The sequence below is a fragment of the Oncorhynchus masou genome, chromosome 18 (genome assembly GCF_036934945.1).
Source record: "Oncorhynchus masou masou isolate Uvic2021 chromosome 18, UVic_Omas_1.1, whole genome shotgun sequence".
NCBI classification, from domain to species: domain Eukaryota; kingdom Metazoa; phylum Chordata; class Actinopteri; order Salmoniformes; family Salmonidae; genus Oncorhynchus; species Oncorhynchus masou.
In genome coordinates this window covers 53,622,019-53,646,122 of record NC_088229.1, presented here as the reverse complement: position 1 = coordinate 53,646,122, position 24,104 = coordinate 53,622,019, and the positions used below count along the sequence as shown (strand labels likewise).

The window sequence follows — 24,104 nt, the reverse complement described above, 5'->3', positions numbered from 1 at the left end:
TCCCTTCACACTTATCAGCCCAGGTGGCAGAACGTTTTGGCCTGACGAGAGCTTGTATTTTGGGAAAGGACAGCTCTGTTAACATCCTCACTGATAGTAGATATGCGTTCAGTGTTTTTGGATGATTTTGGAACATTGTGGAAGAATAGAGGGTTGTTGACCTCGCCTGGAAAACAAATTGCACACAGTAACCTTATTTTGTCTCTCTTACAGCTGCCCCCCCCCCCCATCTGTTTCTATAATCAAGTGTCAAGAACATTCTTCCTCTAACGACATGTTTAAAGCAGACCACCATAGTCCCTGTGCCCAAGAACACTAAGTTAACCTGCCAAAACGACGAAAGACCTGTAGCACTCACGTCTGTAGCCATAAAGTGCTTTGAAAGGCTGGTCATGGCTCACATCTACACCATCATCACAGAAACTCTAGATCCACTCTAGTTTGCATACTGCCCCATCAGATCCACAGATGATGCGATCTCCATTGCACTCCACACTGCCCTTTCCCACCTGGACAAAAGGAACACCTATGTGAGAATGCTATTCTTTGACTACAGCTCAGCATTCAACACCATAATGCCCTCAAAGCTAATCAATAAGCTAAGGACCCTGGGACTAAACATCACCTCCCTCTGCAAATGGATCCTGGACTTCCTGACGGGCCACCCCCAGGTAGTAAGGGTAGGTAACAACGCATCCATCACGCTGATCCTCAACACACTATGAAATAACACATATGGAATCATGTAGTAACCAGAAGTGATAAACAAATCTAAATATATTATATATTTGAGATTCTTCAAAGTAGCCACCCTTTGACAGCTTTGTACACACTTGGTATTCTCTCAACCAGCTTCATGAGGTACCTGGAATGCATTTCAATTAACAGGTGTGCCTTGTTCAGTTAATTTGTGGAATTTCTTTCCATCTTAATGTGTTTGAGCCTATCAGCTGTGACAAGGTAGGGGTGGTATAGCGAAGATAGCCCTATTTGGTAAAAGACCAGTTCCATATTATCGCAAGAACAGCTCAACTATGCAAAGAGAAACGACAGTCCATTACCTTAAGACATGAAGGTCAGTCAATCCAGAAAATTTCAAGAACTTTGAAAGTTTCTTCAATTGCAGTCGCAAAAACCATCAAGGGCTATGATGAAACTGGCTCTCATGAGGACCGCCACAGGAAAGGAAGACCCAGAGTTACCTCTGCTACAGAGGATAAGTTCATTAGAGTTGCCAGTCTCAGAAATTGCAGCCCAAATAAATGCTAATAAATAAAAATAAAGTAAGAGACACATCTCAACATCAACTGCAGATCATCCGTTCACCTACTCTGCGTCTCAAAAAGACAAGCCAGTTGGAACCAAAAATCTCACATTTGACTCATCAGACCAAAGGACTGACTCGCACTGGTGTAATGTCCATTGGTCGTGTTTTTTGGCACAAGCAAGGCTCTTCTTATTTGTGTCCTTTAGTAGTGATTTCTTTGCATGCAAATCGACCATGAAGGACTGATTCACACAGTCTCCTCTGAGCAGTTGATGGTGAGATGTGTCAGTTACTTGAACTCTGAAGCATTTATTTCTGACCGACCGGCTCAAATCGGTGTTAAGTAGCAACATTTGAAATGGTATTTTTTACATTGGATAAAAGTAGAGACTCAGAGTTACAAAATGGTATATCATACACTGCATATTTTAGGAACAATGGGAAAGTAATTCTGCTTTGAAAGTTGCTAAACTTGTAAACTCACTTTTGAGAAAATGGCCTTTGAATGTTTTGGTACCAACTGGAGAGCTCTCCTTTGTTGACACCCATTCAGCATTGTTCACACACTCTTAAAACTTCTTATGGATGAGGGGCAGTATTGAGTAGCTTGGATGAATAAGGTGCCCAGAGTAAACTGCCTGCTACTCAAGCCCAGAAACGAGGATATGCATTATATTAGTAGATTTGGATAGAAAACACTCTGAAGTTTCAAAACTGTTTAAATGATGTCTGTAAGTATAACAGAACTCGTATGGCAGGCAAAAACCAGATAAAAAAAATCTAACCAGGAAGTGGGAAATCTGAGGTTTGTAGGTTTTCAAGTCTTTGCATATCCAATATAGAGTGTCTATGGGGTCATATTGCACTTCCAAAGGCTTCCAATAGATGCCAATAGTCTTTAGAACCTTGTTTCAGGCTTCTACTGTGAAGGGGGAGAGAATAAGAGCTGTTTGAGCTTAGTCATGCTCGCGGCCGTGAGAGCTAGCTGCGTTCCTTTTAATTTCTAACGACAAAGGAATTGTCCGGTTGGAATATTATTGAAGATTTATGATAAACATCCTAAAGATTGATTCTATACATCGTTTGACATGTTTCTACGAATTGTAATGGGACTTTTTGACTTTCGTCTGGCCTGTGCCTTGTGAATTTGGATTTGTGAACTAAACGCACAAACAAGGAGGTGGTTTTTTGGACATAAATGATGGACTTTATCGAACAAAACAAACATTTATTGTGGAACTGAGATTCCTGGGAGTGCATTCTGATGAAGATCATCAAAGGTAAGTGAATATTTATAACGCTATTTCTGACTTACCGACTCCATAACATGGCGGGTATCTGTATGGCTTGTTTTTGTGTCTGAGCGCTGTACTCAGATTATTGCATGGTGTTCTTTTTCCTTAGAGGTTTTTTGAAATCTGACAAAGCGGTTGCATTAAGGAGAAGTATATTTCTAATTCATGTATAACACTTGTATTTTCATCAACATTTATGATGAGTATTTCTGTAAATTGATGTGGCTCTCTGCAATATCACCGGATGTTTTGGAAGCAAAACATTACTGAACATAATGCGCCAATGTAAACTGAGATTTTTGGATATAAATATGAACTTTATCGAACAAAACATACATGTATTGTGTAAAATGAAGTCCTATGAGTGTCATCTGATGAAGCTCATCAAAGGTTAGTGATTCATTTTATCTCTATTTTGTGACTCCTCTCTTTGGCAGGAAAAATGGCTGTTTTTCTGTGACTAGGTGCTGACCAAACATAATCACATGGTATGCTTTCGTCGTGAAGCCTTTTTGAAATTGTACACTGTGGTGGGATTAACAACAAGTGTATCTTTAAAGTGGTGTATAATACTTGTATGTTTGAGGAATTCTAATTATGAGATTTCTGTCGTTTGAATTTGGCGCCCTGCACTTTCACTGGCTGTTATCAAATCGATCCTGTTAACGGGATTTCATCCATAAGAACTTTTAAGCCAGCCCCAACCATCTCTTTAAGGATTCACATGTGAGGTCAGGTGCTAAACAGTGAGTAGTGTAGTAAAGATTAAGACTAAAAGTGGTAAAAGTAGTAGCCTACAATAAGGAAAAATTCCAGGTAAAGTGTCCAGATAAAAATATTTTATAAATATTGGATGACGCTTACCCAGACACACTAAATTTATGGTTCATGTTAAAGAAATGCTATAACCCCTAGCCACATCCAATCAAACTGTATTAGTCACATGCACCAAATACAACAGGTCTATACCTTACAGTGAAATGCTTACTTACAAGCCCCTAACCAACAATGCAGTTTTTTTATGTTTAAAAAAATATGGATAAGAAATATAAGTAACAAGTAATTAAAGAGCAGCATTAAAATAATAATAGCAAGACTATATACCGGGTACTTGTACAGAGTCACAGTGCAGGGGCACCAGTTAGTTGAGGTAATATGTACATGTAGGTAGAGTTAATAAAGTGACTATGCATAGATGATAACAACAGAGAGTAGCAGCGGTGTAAAAGGGGGGAGGGCAAAGCAAATAGTCTAAGTAGCCATTTGATTAGGTGTTCGGGAGTCTTATTGCTTGCAGATAGAAGCTGTTTAGAAGCCTCTTGGACCTAGACTTGAGTCTATGACTAGGGTGGCTAGAGTCTTTGACAATTTTTAGGGCCTTCCTCTGACACTGCCTGTATAGAGAGGTCCTGGATGGCAGGAAGCTTGGCCCCTGTGTTGTACTGGGCCGTTACCACTACCCTCTGTAGTGAGTTGCGGTCGGAGGCCAAGCAGTTGCCATACCAGGCAGTGATGCAACCAGTCAGGATGTTCTCAATGGTGCAGCTGTCAAATGTTTTGAGGATCTGAGGACCCATGCCAAATCTTTTCAGTAGGTTTTTTTCGTGTCCTCTTCACAACTATCTTGGTGTGCTTGGACCATGTTAGTTTGTTGGTGATGTGGACACCACTGCTCCACTGCAGCCCCATCAATGAGAATGGGGGCGTGCTCGGTCCCCTTTTCCTGTAGTCTACAATCATCTCCTTTGTCTTGATGACGTTGAGGGAGAGTTTGTTGTCCTGGCACCACACTGCCAGGTCTTTCACCTCCTCCCTAAAGCCTGTCTCGTCGTTGTCTGTGATCAGGCCTACCACTGTTGTCACCAGCAAATGTAATGATGGTGTTGGAGTTGTGCCTGGCCGTGCAGTCATGAATGAACATGGAGTACAGGAGGGGACTAAGCACGCCACCCTGAGGGGCCCCTGTGTTGAGGATCAGTGTGTCGCATGTGTTGTTACCTACCCTTACCACCTGGGGGCGGCCCGTCAGGATGTCCAGGTTCCAGTTGCAGAGGGAGGTGTTAAGTCCCAGGGTCCTTAGCTTATTGATGAGCTTTGAGGGCACTATGGCGTTGAACACTGAGCTGTAGTCACTGAATAGCATTCTCACATATGTGTTCCTTTTGTCCAGGTGGGAAAGGACAGTGCGGATTGTAATAGAGATTGCATCATCTGTGGATCTGTTGGGGCGGTATGCAAATTAGGGGGTCTAGGGTTTCTGGGATGATCGTGTCACTGGGCAGCTCTCTGCTGTGCTTCCCTTTGTAGTCTTTAATGGTTTGCAGGTCCTGCCACATCCGAGCGTTAGAGCCGGTGTAGTACGATTCGATCTTAGTCCTGTATTGACACTTTGCCTGTTTGATGGTTTGTCGGCGGGCATAGCGGGATTTGTTATCAGTTTTCGGGTTAGAGTCCTGCTCCTTGAAAGCGGCAGCTCTAGCCTTTAGCTCAGTGCGAATGTTGCCTGTAATCCATGGCTTCTGGTTGGGGTATATATGCATGGTCACTGTGGGGACGACGTCATCGATGCACTTATTGATGAAGCCAATGACTGATGTGGTGTACTCCTCAACGCCATCGGTGGAATCCCAGAACATATTCCAGTCTGTGGTAGCAAAACAGTCCTGTAGCTTAGCATCTGCTTCATCTGACCACTTTTGTATTGATCTCGTCACCTGTGCTTCCTGCTTTAATGTAAGCAGGAATCGGGAGGATAGAATTATGGTCAGATTTGCCAAATGGAGGGTGAGGGAGAGCTTTGTTTGTGTCTCTGTGTGTTGAGTAAAGGTGGTCCAGAGTTTTTTTTCCCCCTCTAGTTACACATTTAACATGCCGTTAGAAATTTGGTAAAACCAATTTAAGTTTCCCTGCATTAAAGTCCCCGGCTACCATGAGCGCTGCTTCTGGGTGAGTGTTTTCTTATTGCGGAATACAGTTCATTCCATGCTGTCAATAGTTCCAGCCTCTGTGGTGGTATGTAAACCGCTACGAAGAATATAGATGAAAATTCTCAAGGTAGTGTTTACGGATGAATCAGAATTAGTTAGGTAACATAGATAAATGTTACCTAAGATGTTTTATTTATTTACGTAATATGCTTATGTGAGATACTTGTCATTAGAATGTCTCCTTTTGGACTATATTGTTGGCAGTTGCACTTTTCCCTTCTCAGCTAGGGAAAAGTCACTTGGGGCCCAGAAAGGGGAGAGGTCAGGTTTGAACATTGTCTTCATATGTGAATGTATCTGTTAAACCATGTGAAGGGCTCCACGATGTCTGTACGCCAGTCACCCCCTCCTTTTTCCCATTGGGGGGAGGTGTCTGGAACCATTGTATTACCCATCTGATGTTGCACTTATTCTTTCATAGTATATGACCTAGAGGCTCACTCCCCTCAGTGAGCTTGTCCAGGAGTGGATTGTACTTGAGATGGGAGTATCTAGAGTTGACAATTGATATATGCCATTGGATGAGGTAATGTTTTGGTACTATGAAGATTAGAACCTCGTCTTAGAGACCAAACTGAACGATAATTTATAGCTAATGCTATCTGGCTATGGGATACTCCTCTCTCAAGTAAATGTCTTTCTTTGGGAACTGTTCCTAAGATCTGTGGTTCATCATGTAAGTTGAGGGGGGTGTATCTTGGCTATAAAAGATCTTGTTATTCTCTTATAGGCGCGCTCAGAATTAATTTATAGACACTGAATTGATCTGAGGCAAAGGGCTATGGTGAAGATCATATAATTAAAGATGAAGTTTAAGTATAACTCTGACTGGTGTGTGGTTTGTAAACTCTCCTCATTTAGTAATACAGGAAATTACCACAATAGTAGGTAGTGTGGTCTACAGTTTATAATGAAATACAGTGGCATGCGAAAGTATTCACCCCTTTGGCATTTTTCCTATTTTGTTGCTTCACAACCTGGAATGAAAATTGATTTTGGGGGGGTTTGTTTCATTTGATTTACATAACATGCCTATCACTTTGAAGATGCAAAATATATTTTTGTGTGAAACAAATTAGATTTTTTTTTTAAACTTGAGAGTGCATAACTATTCAACCCCCCCAAAATCAATAATTTGTAAAGCCACCTTTCTCAGCAATTACAGCTGCAAGTCTCTTGGGGTATGTCTCTATAAGCTTGGCACATCTAGCCACTGGGATTTGTGCCCATTTTACAAGGCAAAACTGCTCCATTCCTTCAAGTTTGGTTCCTCTCGTGTACCAAAATATTTAAGTCATACCACAGATTCTCAATTGGATTGACATCTGGACTTTGACTAGGCCAATCCAAGACATTTAAATGTTTCCCCTTAAACCACTCAACTGTTGCTTTCAGCAGTATGCTTAGGGTCATTGTCCTGCTGGAAGGTGAACCTCCGTCCCAGTCGCAAATCTCTGGAAGACTGAAACGGGTTTCCCTCAAGGATTTCCCTGTATATAGCGCCATCAATCATTTCTTCAATTTTGACCGGTTTCCCAGTCCCTGCCGATGAAAACATCCCCACAGAATGATGCTGCCACCACCATGCTTCACTGTGGGGATGATGTTCTCGGGGTGATAAGAGGTGTTGGGTTTGTGCCAGACATAGCGTTTTCCTTGATGGCCAGAAAGCTCAATTTTAGTCTCATCTGACCAGAGTACCACCTTCCATATGTTTGGGGAGTCTCCCACATGCCTTTTGGCGAACACCAAACGTGTTTGCTTATTTTTTTCTTTAAGCAATGGCTTTTTTTCTGGCCACTCTTCCATAAAACCCAACTCTGTGGAGTGTACGGCTTAAAGTGGTCCTATGGACAGATATTCGAATTTCCACTGTGGAGCTTTGCAGCTCCTTCAGGGTTATGTTTGGTCTCTTTGTTGCCTCTGGTGAATGCCCTCCTTTCCTTATCTGTGAGTTTTGGTGCCATATTCTTTCAATTTTTTTAAATAATTTATTTAATGGTGCTCCGTGGGATGTTCAAAGTTGTGGATCTTTTTTTATAACCCAACCCTGATCTGTACTTCTCCACAACTTTGTCCCTGGCCTGTTTGGAGAGCTCCTTGTTCTTCATGGTGCCGCTTGCTGAATGATGTTGCAGACTCTGGGGCCTTTCAGAACAGGTATGTATGTATACTGAGATCATGTGACACTTAGATTGCACACAGGTGGACTTTATTTAAATAATTATGTGACTTCTGAAGGTAATTGGTTGCACCAGATCTTATTTAGGGGCTTCATAGCAAAGGGGGTGAATACACCACTTTTCCATTTTAATTTTATATAATTTAAAACAAGTTTTTTCTTTTCATTTCATTTCACCAATTTTGACTATTTTGTGTATGTCCATTACAAGAAATCCAAATGAAAATCAATTTAAATTACAGGTTGTAATGCAACAAAATAGGAAAAATGCCAGGGGGTGAATACTTTTGCAATGCACTGTACTCTACCTCAGAGTACAGTGCATTGCAAGCTAGAGACGTCCTTAGATATCGTGCACGAGCTGTTATTTACAAAAATACATAATTATTTTCGGCCATAAGAGATAGCAGCAGCAACATTATGTCCAAAATAAGTTTAAAAAATAAGATATTAACAAAAAAAACACAATCAGGTACATCTTGCCAAGTGTAATTAATCTTCTCCTTTCCCCCTTCTGATGACCAGGTGGCGAATCGCATCTCTGCATGTCTGGCAGACATATCAGTGTGGATGACGGATCACCACCTCAAGCTGAACCTCGGCAATACGGAGCTGCTCTTCCTCCCGGGGAAGGACTGCCCGTTCCATGATCTCGCCATCACGGTTGACAACTCCATTGTGTCCTCCTCCCAGTGCGCTAAGAACCTTGGCGTGATCCTGGACAACACCCTGTCGTTCTCAACTAACATCAAGGCGGTGGCCCGTTCCTGTAGGTTCATGCTCTACAACATCCGCAGAGTACGACCCTGCCTCACACAGGAAGCGGCGCAAGTCCTAATCCAGGCACTTGTCATCTCCCGTCTGGATTACTGCAACTCGCTGTTGGCTGGGCTCCCTGCCTGTACCATTAAACCCCTACAACTCATCCAGAACGCCGCAGCCCGTCTGGTGTTCAACCTTCCCAAGTTCTCTCACGTCACCCCGCTCCTCCGCTCTCTCCACTGGCTTCCAGTTGAAGCTCGCATCCGCTACAAGACCATGGTGCTTGCCTACGGAGCTGTGAGGGGAACGGCACCGCAGTAACTCCAGGCTCTGATCAGGCCCTACACCCAAACAAGGGCACTGCGTTCATCCACCTCTGGCCTGCTCGCCTCCCTACCACTGAGGAAGTACAGTTCCCGCTCAGCCCAGTCAAAACTGTTCGCTGCTCTGGCCCCCCAATGGTGGAACAAACTCCCTCACGACGCCAGGACAGCGGAGTCAATCACCACCTTCCGGAGACACCTGAAACCCCGCCTCTTCAAGGAATACCTAGGATAGGATAATGTAATCCTTCTCACCCCCCCCCTTAAATGATTTAGATGCACTATTGTAAAGTGGCTGTTCCACTGGATGTCAGAAGGTGAATTCACCAATTTGTAAGTCGCTCTGGATAAGAGCGTCTGCTAAATGACTTAAATGTAAATGTAATGTAATGTATGTTCTCTACAGAAGGTGTAAACGGTACAGCCAAATTGTTACTTGCAATAGTAGCAATATAAGAAATAGTGTCAATATAAATAAAATAATATACAGTATGTACAAGAACAATATCATTGATATATGAGGTAATATGCATACAATCAGGGGTAAAGTGGCTGAACAGCAGAATAAAAAAAATGGTACATTAGCAGCAACGTATTGGTGTGTGTGTGTTAGGAGAGAGTCATTTGAATAGAGGCGGTGCAGATGACTTTTCCGTCCAAACCACGCATGAACAAGGGAATCTATATTCGGAGAGCATGTGTCTGTCCTGCCCTTGACTTTGGTGCAGGGCATGTGATGTCCATAGCCTCTTCGTCGCAAAACTCCCTGATCTTCTCAAAAACATAAGTTTGTCTAGCTGTGTCCAGTCCAGCTGGTGCTTGTACAGGCAGACCATCTATAGGAGGAAGGATGTCAGCGTTGCGCAGCAGCTGAAACCTGGTCCCGACTGAGTCCAAACGCTCCTTTGCGACAACAACACCAGGCTCCAGAGGATCGAAGCTGTAAAACAGGAAATAACCCCAAAAACTTGACAAGACATTATAACCTTGCACAACATCAATTCACCTCCCAAGAAGAATAATAATATCATACAATGAAGTGCTGGAACTGCCTGAACTGTGGCAGCAGCCTGAAGTAAATCAGGTGTTGTTGCCAGCCATAGCTTTCCACCAGCACAGTACCATCCTCCAGTCCAACCAGCTGTGGGATGTTGACCCTTGTTGTCCTTCACAACACCAGCAATCTCAGACAAGGTGTTTACTCTGGTCTTTCTGAAGCGCTGCTTGATGAGGCCGAAGCACCAGTCGGGGGGCAAACTTGGTGTGGCCTGTGATCAAAAAGTGAAGGTCCAGACTCTGGTGGAGCTTGTGCATAGTCCGCCAGGCACAATACCAGAGAACAAACTTGTTCTTCTTTTGGCCACTGCAGGTTATCACAATTCAGGTCCACACGTGTTTCCCAAACTCCGTAGTTGAAGAAAAGATGCATGTAGCTGGTGACTGTGCTCCTGCATTTGCCTTCATCAATCAAGTAGTTGACTTGTTGTGATATTCCTTCACAGCAGACACCAAACAAGCCACACTTGCGAGGAGTTAAAAAGTAGATGGGACCTGGCTGCATGGGGTCAGAAGGATAGTGCACCTGCAAACAACAAAAGAACAGTAAGATAAGTTAATGAAACGAAAATCGTGATATTTTTAATGCAACATTATCAGGAAAGTTTCACTTACCTACAAGTGTGCAGAGTAGCAGCACCTCATACAGAAACATAATCTTGGAAACTGGAAGTTAAAATGATAACACACAGTCCGATTACACGTACCACGGGAAAATACAGAAATAATGTGTGCTCAATAAAAGTAGTGCCAATCATGTTTGAGGTCAATTAAATAATCAAAACGTGTTGTTTATGGTTCAAATACCAAGTGCTGTCATCGATTCCTTGTAGAGACACCACACTGCTGCTTTTGTCACATGGGATGGCAGCAGCTTTCCACCAAAGTGTTTGTGTCCTGGGTGGCGTCCTGGTATACTATTGCATTATACTCTGCGTAGTTGTTGAAGTTCACCACTCGCTGCAAGTCCTCATGCTTCAGGTGTAACCTGTGCTTACTGGGACAGCTCTCTTTTTGATGGGAGGCATTAGACCATTCTCCTTGTATAATTGTTACAGGAGAGTCAGGCGTGTTCTACTGACGCTGAAAGAAAAATTCCAGATAAAAAATATTTTGCCATTATTATACAATACCGTCAGACACACCTGGCTAACTTGATGGGTCATGTAATCATCTGGCAAAGTTGAATCTTTTGTTTAGACATGCTAGCTAAACAATTGACTATAATCCTAATCCATAGAGTACTAGCAATACAAACTGATTGTCATAGCTAGCTGAAGTTAACCAAAAAGGTTCAGTGTTAGCTAGTTATCTATCTAACATTAGGCTATAACTCACAATGCGAAATCGCATTCTGAGAACATTACTACACACAGATCATATATGTAATGTTAGCTAGTGAGCCAGCCATCTAATGTCAGCTAGCGAGCTAACAGTAAGCTTGCAATGAAAACAACTTTCTGACAAATTTAGAAACGTATAATATCTGAAACTAGCTAGATTCTTATCCATATACATGGATGAATGCTTCATGGCAGACTGCAGCCCCTTTCATTAAATAAGACGTCCTGCGTTTCCGTTTAGTTTGAACAGCTTGCTTGGCCCGTTGTTGTGTCAAGTCACTCTGGTTCACACTGACCGTGTGCAATGCCATAAGGATCTTCTTAAACTTTAGCCCCCACCCAAACTCTGACTATTTTACTCACCCTAGCAGAGCTGTTTAGGCTGTTTTCATGTTATCCAGAGTGTTGGTATTATCAACTGTGCTCCTATAACAATTTAATTATGCTTTTTTTGCTGACGTTTACTGACACCAGCCATATTCAACCGGTGTTAGTAAATTCATCCTTTATTCTGCGCTCTGGCACACTCAGACGAGACTGTTCTGAAACATCTGTTGCAGTGACATTCTATTGAAATGGATACTTGCATAGTGGAGTCTTTTGTTATGTTTTACTACGCAATACACAAAAAAGCTACGTTAGACAGGATTACCTACATATACTGACCAGCTCAAATAGACAGAAGCGTGCTGTATGGCAGACCAATCCAAATTCATCTCTCAAACACATTATGAAGGAAAGAAATTCCACAACAGGCACACCTTTTAATTGAAATGCATTCCAGGTGACTACCTCATGAAGCTGGTTGACAGAATGCTTGAGTATGCAAAGCTGTCATCAAGGCAAAGGGTGGCTACTTTGAAGAAAAACAAATTGAAATATATTTTATAAACACTTTTTTGGTTACTACATGATTCCATATGTGTTATTTCATCGTTTTGATGTCTTCACTAAATTTATACAATGTAGAAAATAGTAAAAATATAGACAAACCCTTGAATGAGTAGGTGTGTCCAAACTTTTGACTGGTACTATATTTATATATATTTTTTAATTGCTTGTTTTTGGCATTAGTCTATGTCACATATCAATTTGCCAACAATGTAAAACATGTTTTAGTGAGTTAATAAAGCCACATACAAACATTTCTCGGTTAAGGCAGCTCCAAAATGTTTCAGTCTAGCTCAGTGCTTTCTGTGGTGGAGGGGCAGCTGCGGAATACAGAGAGTGTAGGTGTTGGTAATCTTCTTTAGTTGCGCCGTGATTGGCTCTGTGTTCCGTCACTCATGGGGACACTACGTCACAGCAGAATCTACAGGGAGAGTTAGGCAGTTTAAGCCCCCTTGGGTGTTGACATAGATTTACATTAGAAGTCCCCATCCAAGAAGGCACAAGGTCATTGGCCACAGGTAAAATGATGTCAAATCATGTTATGTCTACCGTAGCTTTGATTGGACTGATGAATGCACTAACTGTAAGTCGCTCTGGATAAGAGCATCTGCAAAATGACTCAAATGAAAATGTAAATGTAGGACAGAGTTCCTGCCTTGTGGTCCAGATACACCCCTATTCTGGAGGACTAATGGCCAGACACTACAGTCTTTATATTGCTGTGTCTGAACCAGTAACTCTGCTTATTGCACTCTAAACTCGAGGACTTGTCATTGTTTCCCAATCCAGAGTCTTTACTTGACCTGCTGATGTCTTGAGACTGATGGAAGAACACCGTTCCCACTCCACTCAACCTCCCAGTAATGTCCAGACAAAGTCTCTCACACAGCACCTGCCGGGCCAAAACAAATCTCTCTGGTTGATTAGCTGTTCTTGCTGTTCAGCAGCCACTTTGTTCAGCCCTCACTGAGGTTTTTGAATACTGTGTTTGAGTCCAAAGTGAGCTGGCAGAAATCAGGAAGAAGAGAAGGTCAAAATTCTAAAGTTGTAAAGGGCAAAGTTGCAGATACCCTATCTTTGCATCAGTGGAGAGAAATTGCAGTTAGCTGGAAACTGTCTTTCCAAATAAAACCAAATTTGCAACCAAAAATTGTTTTGTATGACCTGAAAGGGTTCTGGGACATTTGAGTGGGCCTAATAGATGATTCCAAAGAAACACATTCCAGCCCTCTTTCATTAACCAAAGGCATTTCCAGTTCAATAATAGGGTAGTAGTCTGTCACCTTGATATAATATTTAGACAACAATTAAAAAATATGACGTATTTCTTCTTAATCCCGCGGTGAAGCACTGGGGTTTCGTTTCGATTTAGGCTACTCCCACTCATCACTGTGTCGAAAGTCAGCAGGCTACACAGTATTTCATAATCAGGGCTCTCTCTTATCATGTTATTACAACGTCAGCAAACATATTTTCGATGCAAAGTCCACGTGTAGCCTACAGTAAGACTACAATAACATTTCATCATCAGTGATGTTGTCATGCATTTTCGATCTGCTTCAAATGTTATTCATGATGTCACACAGCCTGAGGCTCAAATCAACGTGTATTTGTCATGTGCGCCGAATTCAACAGGTAAAAAGGTATTAGGTGAACAATGGGTAAGTAAAGAAATAAAACAACAGTAAAAAGACAGTGAATAAAATAAACACACAATGCAAATAGTCCGGGTAACCATTTGATTACCTGTTTGATTACCTGTTCGGGAGTCTTATGGCTTGGGGGTAAAAACTATTGAGAAGCCTTTTTGTCCTAGACTCGGCACTCCGGTACTGCTTGCCATGCGGTAGTAGAGAGAACAGTCTGACTGGTGTAGCTGGTTCTATTAATTGATAACATTATGGGCTTAATATAAATAATATATTTTTGTTCAATGGCAAATATTAAGGTAGCCCAATTTCGATTGCTACTAAATTAAATAAAACAAATAGGCTAGTTAAAATCATATTGAATAGCCTACATTAATATTTACAGAAAATGACTCGAAAAAATACATGTAAACGAAGCCTACAGAAAATTGCAAACAATTGCAATTTATAGCCTCAGCTCAAGCCATGCAAATCGGAGAAAGTGTCTCAAACATGTTTAGATGCGTCCTATTCAACGCTGGCTTGATATGACATGTACAGTGGCCTATTCGATGTGTGTGAATATTGCTAAAAACAATAGATTGACTTTCCAAACACCTGTAAAACATAAACGAATATAAATGTCGTGGTAAATATGTGATCTTAATTGTTTTCCAACCGTCCCAGGTACGGAAAGTGAAACAGGTATTGGCTTCACCCTATTCGTTTTGCAAAACTATAAAGGTCGCATTCCTACAGGTAAGATGGTATACCTAAACATTAGTAACAAGACAGTGACATTTGACATAGCTAAGCCTGTTTTGTATTACAAAGATATACTTTTTTTTGCTCCACGTCTCGTTTTCATTACCAACATGCATAGGCCTACGAAGTATTTGCTTATTTGTTTGTTTCTAACCCTGTGCAATGGTTTCTCGGTGGGCTGCAGATGGATGGATGATCACAAATTCATACAACACAGTGAGACCTTAATGAACGTACTCAATATTATGGTGAGTAGATTCTTATATCTTTGTTATTCTGAACCATTGCTGTAATTGTATCGTGCCAACAGAAATTGAAGCTGAATTCTATGATTTTGAATATTGTACATTAATTATTGAATGTATACATTGAATTTGTATTTATCATGTTTTTTTTTTCTCTCCTAAACATAGGGTGGGGAGTTTACTACAGACAGTGTGGACATACCTTTCCCAGAGGACCTGTACAAGCAAGCTGAATATTTACCAGTAAGTTAGGCAGTCTTGTGAGATAGTAGTGCACAGAGGATGTATGCATTAGCATTGTACTGACATTCCAGAAAAATGAACACCCCAACATTATTGTATGTCCATCATGAACTATTTTGATTGGTAAATATGAATTAATTTAGTACGGATCAGGTTAAAGTCATTTCCTCATGTCTTTCATTTTACAGACTGATGACACAATTTGGTTCATCCTCCAAACCCTTGACAAGATCGCTGAGCTGTTTGATGGAGAACTAGACTCTGTCTGGGATGAGAAGAAAGTGGAGATCTTCCTCAATGTTCTCACCAGTCAGTCTGATGGCCTTCAGTCATGTGTAAGTATAACGTCTTCATATTCTACAGCTGGAATGGGACTTCTCTAGCCTGGTCCAAGATATGTTTGTGCTCTCTTACCAACTCAGTTGGACATTGACAACGATCAAGTTGTCAAAACAGAACTAGGACCATGCATTCTAGACATTTTAATATGAGCACATGTTAATTTGAATGAATGGACTGAGTCTCAGAGAGTTGGAGGAATGCAATATCTATATTGAGAACTCTACTTTTATTCCACAAACAGACTGTAACTATAGTGCAATTCTTTCTCCTCAAATTATTTAAACTACTCACACTTGTGTTATACTTAAATGGGCCTTTGGTTAAATGGTTCATTATTTGTAGGGAAACACAATGCATTGAAAATAACTTATAGGAGATACAAACATTCAGTCATGCTTTTATCATCAATCTAGGTTACGGCCCAGAAAAAAAATAGCAAGAATCTGCAAATGTACTTCAAGAGGCTAAACAACCATGTCCTTAAAAGAATGGTGAGTTTTATTGAAATAATATTTCATATGCGGCCATAATCATCATGGTCACATTGAGCCATTGGATCCCGTTTTACAATAATCTTCTACATACAGTACCAGTAAAACGTTTGGACACACCTACTCATTCAAGGATTTTATTTTATTTTTTAGAATAATAGTGAAGACATCAAAACTATGGAATAACACATATGGAATCATGTAGTAACCAAAAAAGTGTTAAACAAATCAAAATATATGCCAAGAGTGCAAAGCTGTCATCAAGGCAAAGGTTGGCTATTTTGAAGAATCTCAAATATAAAATATATTTTAATATGTTTAACACCTTTTTGGTTACTACATGATTCCATATGTGTTATTTCATGGTTTTAATGTCTTCACTATTATTATACAATGTAGAAAATAGTAAAAAATAAATAAATAAAAACCTTTGAATGAGTAGGGATGTCTAAACTTTTGACTGGTACTGCATGTGTCCAGAACAATATACTGTACATACATTGAAAATGGTAGTTACACTGGAAAGTACAGTGTAAGTACATTGTATTTGTAAATACAAAAATAAATACATGATTCAATTTGGCTAAACCTTCCCTCATCCAATAATTGTTGTTTATTTGACAAATACTTGAAACTGTTCATGGTGTAAACAGATTTAACAATGTGTACCTATCTACCCTGCAGTAACATGTACTTGTTTAATTTAGGGCTCAATTTAATCCTTAATGCTAAAGAGCTGCGCTACAGTGCGATAGAAATTTAAAGGCAATGTTCCCTTCTGTATGATGAGGGTATTCCGATTTTCAACTGCTAATATGTTTGTGGCTTTGTCATCAATCTGCAGGCATACAGTGCTCATGCATGGGAGCTGGTCAGGAAAGAGGTTAGGACACATCTGAGGAGGCTGGTTCTTCTGGGTTCAGCTACAGAAAACAGCATCTAAACTCAGCAACGCAATAATTATCATCACGTATGAGTGACGTCATGTATTTCGCCTGTTTCTTTGTATTTTTTATGATATGTTTATTGATTCCACATGGAAATGTGTTTTTTTTAAATCTGGTTTTAAATCTATTTATTTATTGGGTTATTTATTAACTTTTATTTATTCTGTTGATGATTGCTGGATACATTTTTATACACAAAATTACTGTAGATGTATGCTTTACCTGCTACTTCATTAAATGCATTTTTGACTACATATGGATTTGGCAATCACTGTTTAAAAGTATATGGTATAGTAATAGTTTTCATAACAACAGAGCTTAGGCATTGTGATGTTTTTGAAAAAATGACAGCTCTAGACAAAACAACTTTCTCTCGAGACTAATTGTTTTTTTTGTCTTTAGACATTTAAGGCAAAGTCCACTTTACAATGCTGCCATATCATAGTACAGGCAAGAGTATAACATTATTAGCAATCAGCAATGGGATGGCCTACATATTTATCCAGGCCACATGTCCACTTAACAAAACACCCTCATTGATACAATTTGAAGGGGCGTGATCAGGTTGAGTATTTACAACTGAAACAGGAGAAGCTGAAAAGAGAAAGCCTTTCTATGGACAAGCCTCGTTAAACAAGCATTGCAATAACTAACTTTTGTCGCATTCACCCTATTATATAACAAATCAAAATAGTAGCACCAACTCAAAACTCCTTTTATAGAGACACCAAATCAAGCACAACTGAAAAGAATACATGAACACATTTGAGATAGGTGAAAAGAGAAAAACATGCGATTGGAAAAACATGAATCCACAATCTGTTCCTCTACGTGCATCTTATATAGGAGGTATCGAAAAGAACACGCACACATGTATTCTAAAATGACATTACCCATATGGATGGATCTATTACATGAGGAAATAGTGATCATCTGAACAAATCACTAAACATAAGATACATCCTGTAACACCATGGATGAGACATTGGCCTTTGAGTCCAGGGCCGTATTCATATTGCATCTCAGAGTAGGAGTGCAGATCTTTGATCAGATCCCCCTTGTCTATTCATTTTCATCTGAGGCAAAAACTGATCATAGATCAGCAGTCCTACTCTGAATGCTTAACGAATACAGGGCGGATAGGCATTGAGATGCAGTGGATGACAGGAGAGCTCAGTCCCCATCTCCGCGCCGATGCAGCTCACTCCTGCTTCCAAGCTGCAGCAACCTCTGCTGGCCCAGGCTGAGCATACACTGAGATGTCCTCATACAGATCACCACAATGCTCGATCTCCAAGCCCTGCATGTGTCAAATACAGAAAAATGCCGTGGGGATGGGGGGGAAAAAGGTGGGAAAATGTACTATTTACTACATTACAACTAAACGTATTGTGATGAAATGTAATTTTGTGCACATGCAATGAATACACTCATACAAATAAATTCAAAAGTAGGCTACAGTTTATGTACAATGTGCTGCTTTTACATGAATTCTATTTGTTAATGACAATTTGATGGTTACGCTATTGGTATGTCTTTACTGGTATATCAACAAGTTGATTGTGTAAAGCAAGTTAGAGCAATAGTAGTACCTAAATATTTGCGTACTATTTTAATTAGAAGCAGTGCTTAAGGAAGATGAAGACCCACCGTTAATAGAAAAAAATTCGGGGGGGGGTCAAATGAATGCAGAAAATAAGAAGTGTACGCTGAAATGACGACACACAACATTTTCAACATGCACAAACACACAAAAAGGAAACACCACCGCCGTAGCAAATGCTAAAATGAAAACATTTTGTTATCCACATTATGACAATGATAACAAACAAGCTGTGGTTAAAGAGTCACTGAAGCAGAGAGAGAGAGAGAAGCATGCAGCTGTGAGGAAAAACACAATTTCCTGTTTGTCACTGATAGCCGATCACGTCTAAAGTTAGGCTGGTTCCACTATTGTTGCTAATGTTAACAAAAATATTAGCTTCACAGCTCTTAATGTGGGACTTTGACTGTGGAAAATCACCTCCACTTAGTCTATTGCGCATATTGAACATTCATGATACTCTGTACAGCCTAACCTATGGATTGTGCACCCATGAAATGCCGTATCAACCTACTCAGTGACACAGAAGACAACTTTGTAGAGTTTACACAAATATTAGCATCATAGTTCTTATAGCAGGACATTGACTGGGGGAAATCACCTCCTCATGAATATTCAACAGACATACTAGACTAAGTGGGGAGGGGACTTGTCAAAATCCCGCAATAAGAGCTACAGAATGACAAAAAAAAAACACTACAGAGTTGTCTTCTGTGGGTGTCATTGAATAGGTTGATTACGCCATTTCATGGGTGCACAATCCATAGATAAGTATGTACAGTGTACACGAATACCCACAATGCAATTCTGAAGTTTAATACATTTAGAGTGCGATTTCAACTGGTTTAATTTTATTTAGAACTAACAGGGCTGGAATTAATCTACCGGTAGCCTATGTGCCGTGTATAGGTATCTTATGTTGAATCTATTTTAAGACATAACATAAGGAAATCTTTGTTGGTTATATGCTGACTGTAATTACCCACCAATCTTAATTTGATCACACTGTTGATGCAGGAAACTTGTAGTGTATTGAAGGCTTCTAAAGTTTTTTTAAATGTCAAACTTGATTTGCCCTAACATAAAATGTATCAACCCCTCCCCCCAAAAATTACATTAATAACAATCCACACAGTAACTAACACTTCCCTGCGGAAATGAAATTAGCATAATTAAAACATCCCCATAAAAATCTGTCTGTTAAAACTCGAGATATCAGTTGTTTTGCATGGGCTGCATTTCAATCCCTATTTTTTCCCCGTAGAGCAACATGTGCAGAATGTAAGGTTGTTTGGTGCACACGAATAGGTGTCCTGAACACAGGTTGCACCGCCACTCCAGAATGAGAAATTGTGCGGTAACAGTGGATAATTTCTGGTACTATACGGTAGTTAATAATGGTTATGATACCAAATGGCACTGAGTGGTATAAGTTTTAATGGTTCCCAAAGGAACTCAAATAATTTACAGTGTTACCTTCACATCGTAAAATAGGTGCAACCTGATTTTCAATAGGCCTACATTCCCTAAACAGACATGAATTCAAATGGAATTGACCCAAACTCTGACGTCTTGTCATTTTAATATGAACCAAATTGTTACACTGCAGCCTATTACAGCATACAAGATAGTAGGGAGAACATATAGAGAATTGAGGTGGTTTTAGCTCCATTTCCATCAAAAAACACAGAAGACCCTGTTATCATCATTAGCATACTGTACCTCATAGATGTGATCATGTTCAGGTTCCTCATAAATTGCTTCTTCCTTCTTCAACTGAAAGAAAATTAGAGACAACTGAAAACAATTCTGCATAATAAAAACCAAGTATCAAATTGTACATATTACACCATATATTTTACACATACTGTATCACACACTGTACGCTCTCACCTTTGTGTCAAAATAATGAAACTTTTGAAAAGCTTGAAGATCAGAATGTAAGTAGTCAATGTGAATAAATTATTTCATCTGTTTTGTTGTGTCAGGTACATTCAAACATATTGAAATCACACCAGATAATGCATTAAAATACATCATTTTGTTTTTGCTGAGGTTTTCAGGTAGGTATATTTATTGTGTCATGCGACTCACCAGGGATTGGTGGCGTAGCAGTGGGGCAAGAGCAAACAGTGTTAAGAGTAACGCCTGGAGAAATATCAAACCATCCTTCAGCTTGCTTCTTCTTTCTGCATTTTTACTGTTAGAGGGTCCTTTATACACACACACACACACACACACACACACACACACACACACACACACACACACACACACACACACACACACACACACACACACACACACACACACACACACACACACACACACACACACACACACACACACACACACACAGAGAGAGAGAGATAATTACGAGTTTGTAAATTTGCAATCTATGACCATCTTTAAATCCGAGGATGACAATGATGCGGATGCGGATGATGATGCTAATGCGGATTATATATATATTATTAAATCATAGTAGTTAATAAAGCAATACATATCCTTAAACAGATGCCATCCCATTGACAAAAACGATTCCAAATAGTTTTCAACCAATCATTCTTAACATTTTATGTCACCATCCGAGATTGCATTGGGCTATACTGTAGTCTACTTACTGAGCACTTGTAGCTCTGTCCCTGGCCCCCAGGTGATGTTGTTAATCAGACAAAAGTAAAATCCGGTGTCCTCCGTTTCTACATGTCTGAGTTCGATCGAGGCGTTTTGTAAAATGCTCTTCTGCCTCACAGTGACCCGGTCCCCCTCTATCTTCTTCCCAGTGGTGTTGTATTCTGAGGCCTTGTACCAATCCACCGTGGTAGGCTGGTTTCGGTCCGACACCACACAGAATATGGCCACAGTGCGATTGGTCTTCACCCCATAGAAACGAGGCTTCTGGGTGACCTGTAGGGGGCTGTTTAAAGCCACTGGAGAGACGTATGGGATGAGAGACACAAGGTTTGGTCAGTGAGACAGGTGATGGAAGCGTTGAACTATTTTATAAAACCTACTACTGTTAAATTAACATGATTCATTAGCAAATGTTGTCAGATATTTGTTAAGAGGAAATGGCAATTATCACATAGATAATCAAACACTACTCTTTCATATAATTCCTGTAATCTTTCGTATCTGATTAATTATATAATTTATAAATCTGTAAGCGTGTTAAGACATCAGTATATGAAATTATGTATAAGCCTACCCAAGCTATTTCAAATGACCGTATGCCTGTTTTACAGTAACAGCCTAATAAATATTCTGCTTATTTTACAATGACACAAAACGACGAAGTAAATGTAAAAAAAAAAACATAAATGAATGGCTAATACCAATAATACAATGGATTAAACAATCTTGGATGTAACAAATTGTACATGGATCATAACTAGATGTTTATTACAGATATATTATGAGGTTAATTTGACTTCCTCTTTTACACAGATGGGCAGGAAACAATGCTGGAGACGTGGTCCAATGCAACAACAACACAAAATACTTGCAAAACAAACGTTTATAAATATCCAACATGTAAAATATTTGTAAATATCGATACAAAAGATAACTTCAAGAGCAGCTTAAATGTAATGCTTGGGGTAAAGTAATGACTCTAGTGTTTTATGTCTCATTTTGTCAGCACACATGCTAGGAATCATTCTTAAAACAAGTCAGTGTACCAATGTCTTACCTGAAAGGTTCACAAAGGCGAGCCCACAACATCCAACCAGTAGCCAGCACATGGCGGTCAACATTACTACTGTAGATTGCAAAAGCACAAGTTGTACTAGCCCCAAAATAATCTATGCAGAATAGCACCTTGACTGTAGCGTGGAGAGAGACACCAGCATCAGTGGGTGTGACCACTGTTTGGTTGCGCATGCCCCATTCAAGATAATCAAACAAATGAGAGACAGGATATGATTAAAGGGATAGTTCACCCACATTTCAAAATTGCAATCTTGCTTGACTTACATGTTAGTTTTGAAAATGCCAAAGATAGCGGATGGTAGCAGTGGCGACATAAACAACCCCAAAGAGTGAATTGTATTCATGAAGTGAATTGCACTGAATTGTCTTTGTCTACAGACTGCTTACAAGGTAAGGAAACAAAATGTGAATTTGTCATTTGGTTGAGCTATTCCTTTAAGTTCCAACTACCAAACACAAACTGAAGTCACACACTAACAGGTATAAACCAAGTTCATTAAACTGCCTTTAGAAAACAATTAGTCGACAAACAGTTAACATTTTCCAACAAACATCTTTCCTCTGCAACTTGTGTCCACATAGGGTCTATTCAAATAATGTGTACTCGTGTGATATTTTACATAATCCGCTCAAACATGCTTATCAGAGCCCCTATTTTAAAATGAATACCCCTCCCTTCCATACCTCATGTAACATACCTTATGATAAAGCAATGTGGTGCTGTGTGTTTAGAATGATCTGCTGCAACATGTTGGGCTGGTAACATGTAGGCCAGTGGTTCTCAAACTGGAGGACCCGACCCCCTGAGCCAGTGGTCACAAAAAGGTTATGGGGGATTGAGAGTGTGAAACATCTGCCTCTGATTCCAATGGGCCAAAGGTAGCAAGTTTGAATCCAGCAATAGAAAGTGTTTTTAAAAAAATATATTTTTAAGCCTATCCCAAACCTTAATCCTTACCTTAACCCAGGTAACGACCCCATTTTGAAATCTGCTTCTTGTGACCCTCTACTGTGAGTATGTCATTATAAAAATAATTTGGGGCTATAGCAGTCAATTGCATAACATTCTGCCAGTATTTCTGATTGTCCTCTCAACTTTGATAACATACAGTACTTTTAATGTAGGGCTATGACAGTCAACTGCAAAATAGTCTGACATAATGTCTCTAATGCGTGTACAAAACAATTGGGAACTCGGAAATCTCTAACTTCCGACTTCAGTGGTTCAAGACAACTGGAAACTCAGAAGGAAAACGTGCACCGACTGGGAAAAATAGTTTTGAACGGTCATCCAACTCGGAATTCCAAGTCGGCAACTCGGGCCTCTTTCTAAAGATCCGACTTTCCGACCTGAAGAACACTGAAGACATGGTTTGACCTAGTTTTTTTCCAGAGTTCCCAGTCTTGAAAGCACCATTGTCTCAACAACACAAATTAGATGGGAGTGCTTGATGTATGTCGTGTAGGAGCATTTTCTTGAATCATTCCGATTCAAGCGCCACGATCTAAGGGCACTCTCTGGTTGAATTTTATCTTTTAGATTTCAATCATTTTCATTTCGATTTTTAAGGTTAACCACATTACAATGATTTTGAGATAGAAAGACAATATATTTCTTTTAAAATATGTTTTAATTTTGCAGGGGGAATTGTGGAAATTCTCCAGCAACCATAATTCCCTATCAGGTGACCCCTAGTTTGGGAACCACTGCCTTAACCATTCTGAGTTCATTCTTAACCTTAAGATTTAGAAGTTAATGCCTCTGATTCCAAAGGTTGCAAGTTTGAATCAAGTATTGCTGGATTTGATCTTGCAACCTGGCAGGGGCTGATGGTGTTTAAGGTAAGGGTTAACGTTTGGGATTGGTTTAAAAGAAAAATGTCAAAAACATCTGGATTCAAACTTTTGATTCTTATTTATTATTTGATTCTTCCAGGCAACTTCGAAATTTGATGTTTGAGAAACATGGATGAATGTCTAATACATTTTGTCTGGTTTTGCCTGGAAAAAGCAGATTATA

The 24,104-nt window shown here is 40.0% G+C and overlaps 2 protein-coding genes across 4 annotated transcripts; one reads left to right on the top strand and one right to left on the bottom strand.

Moving 5' to 3' along the window:
- The first annotated feature begins 227 nt into the window (after positions 1-227).
- ifnphi4 (interferon phi 4) lies at positions 228-16,878 on the top strand. Of its 3 annotated transcripts, none has more exons than XM_064923677.1 (6): positions 228-680; positions 14,684-14,747; positions 14,913-14,987; positions 15,176-15,322; positions 15,743-15,820; positions 16,665-16,878. In XM_064923677.1, exons 2-6 carry the CDS (start codon positions 14,688-14,690, stop codon positions 16,761-16,763), a joined length of 459 nt encoding a protein of 152 aa, XP_064779749.1. In that variant the 5' UTR covers positions 228-680; positions 14,684-14,687; the 3' UTR covers positions 16,764-16,878. The 3 variants fall into 3 exon arrangements, with proteins under 3 accessions (XP_064779749.1, XP_064779750.1, XP_064779747.1); XM_064923678.1 differs by lacking the exon at positions 228-680 and adding an exon at positions 14,318-14,493; XM_064923675.1 differs by lacking the exon at positions 228-680 and having other exon boundaries at positions 14,318-14,747.
- Positions 16,879-17,458: 580 nt separating this feature from the next.
- Positions 17,459-22,229, bottom strand: cd79b (CD79b molecule, immunoglobulin-associated beta). The gene is made up of 5 exons (XM_064923679.1): positions 22,065-22,229; positions 20,995-21,303; positions 20,465-20,583; positions 20,093-20,146; positions 17,459-18,067 (listed from the first exon to the last, which is right to left on the bottom strand). Exons 1-5 carry the CDS (start codon positions 22,126-22,128, stop codon positions 17,969-17,971), a joined length of 645 nt encoding a protein of 214 aa, XP_064779751.1. The 5' UTR covers positions 22,129-22,229; the 3' UTR covers positions 17,459-17,968.
- Positions 22,230-24,104: the final 1,875 nt, after the last annotated feature.

Bases quoted from the DNA above. Each gene is read 5' to 3' on its own strand.
- ifnphi4 (XM_064923675.1), top strand. From the start codon at position 14,499: ATGGTATACCTAAACATTAGTAACAAGACAGTGACATTTGACATAGCT. The intron at 14,748-14,912 runs GTGAGTAGATTC...TCCTAAACATAG, and splicing joins TGAACGTACTCAATATTATG to GGTGGGGAGTTTACTACAGA. The intron at 14,988-15,175 runs GTAAGTTAGGCA...TTCATTTTACAG, and splicing joins AGCAAGCTGAATATTTACCA to ACTGATGACACAATTTGGTT.
- cd79b (XM_064923679.1), bottom strand. From the start codon at position 22,128: ATGTTGACCGCCATGTGCTGGCTACTGGTTGGATGTTGTGGGCTCGCC. The intron at 21,304-22,064 runs GTAAGACATTGG...ACGTCTCTCCAG, and splicing joins CGCCTTTGTGAACCTTTCAG to TGGCTTTAAACAGCCCCCTA. The intron at 18,068-20,092 runs GTACAGTATGCT...TGACACATGCAG, and splicing joins AACATGATCACATCTATGAG to GGCTTGGAGATCGAGCATTG.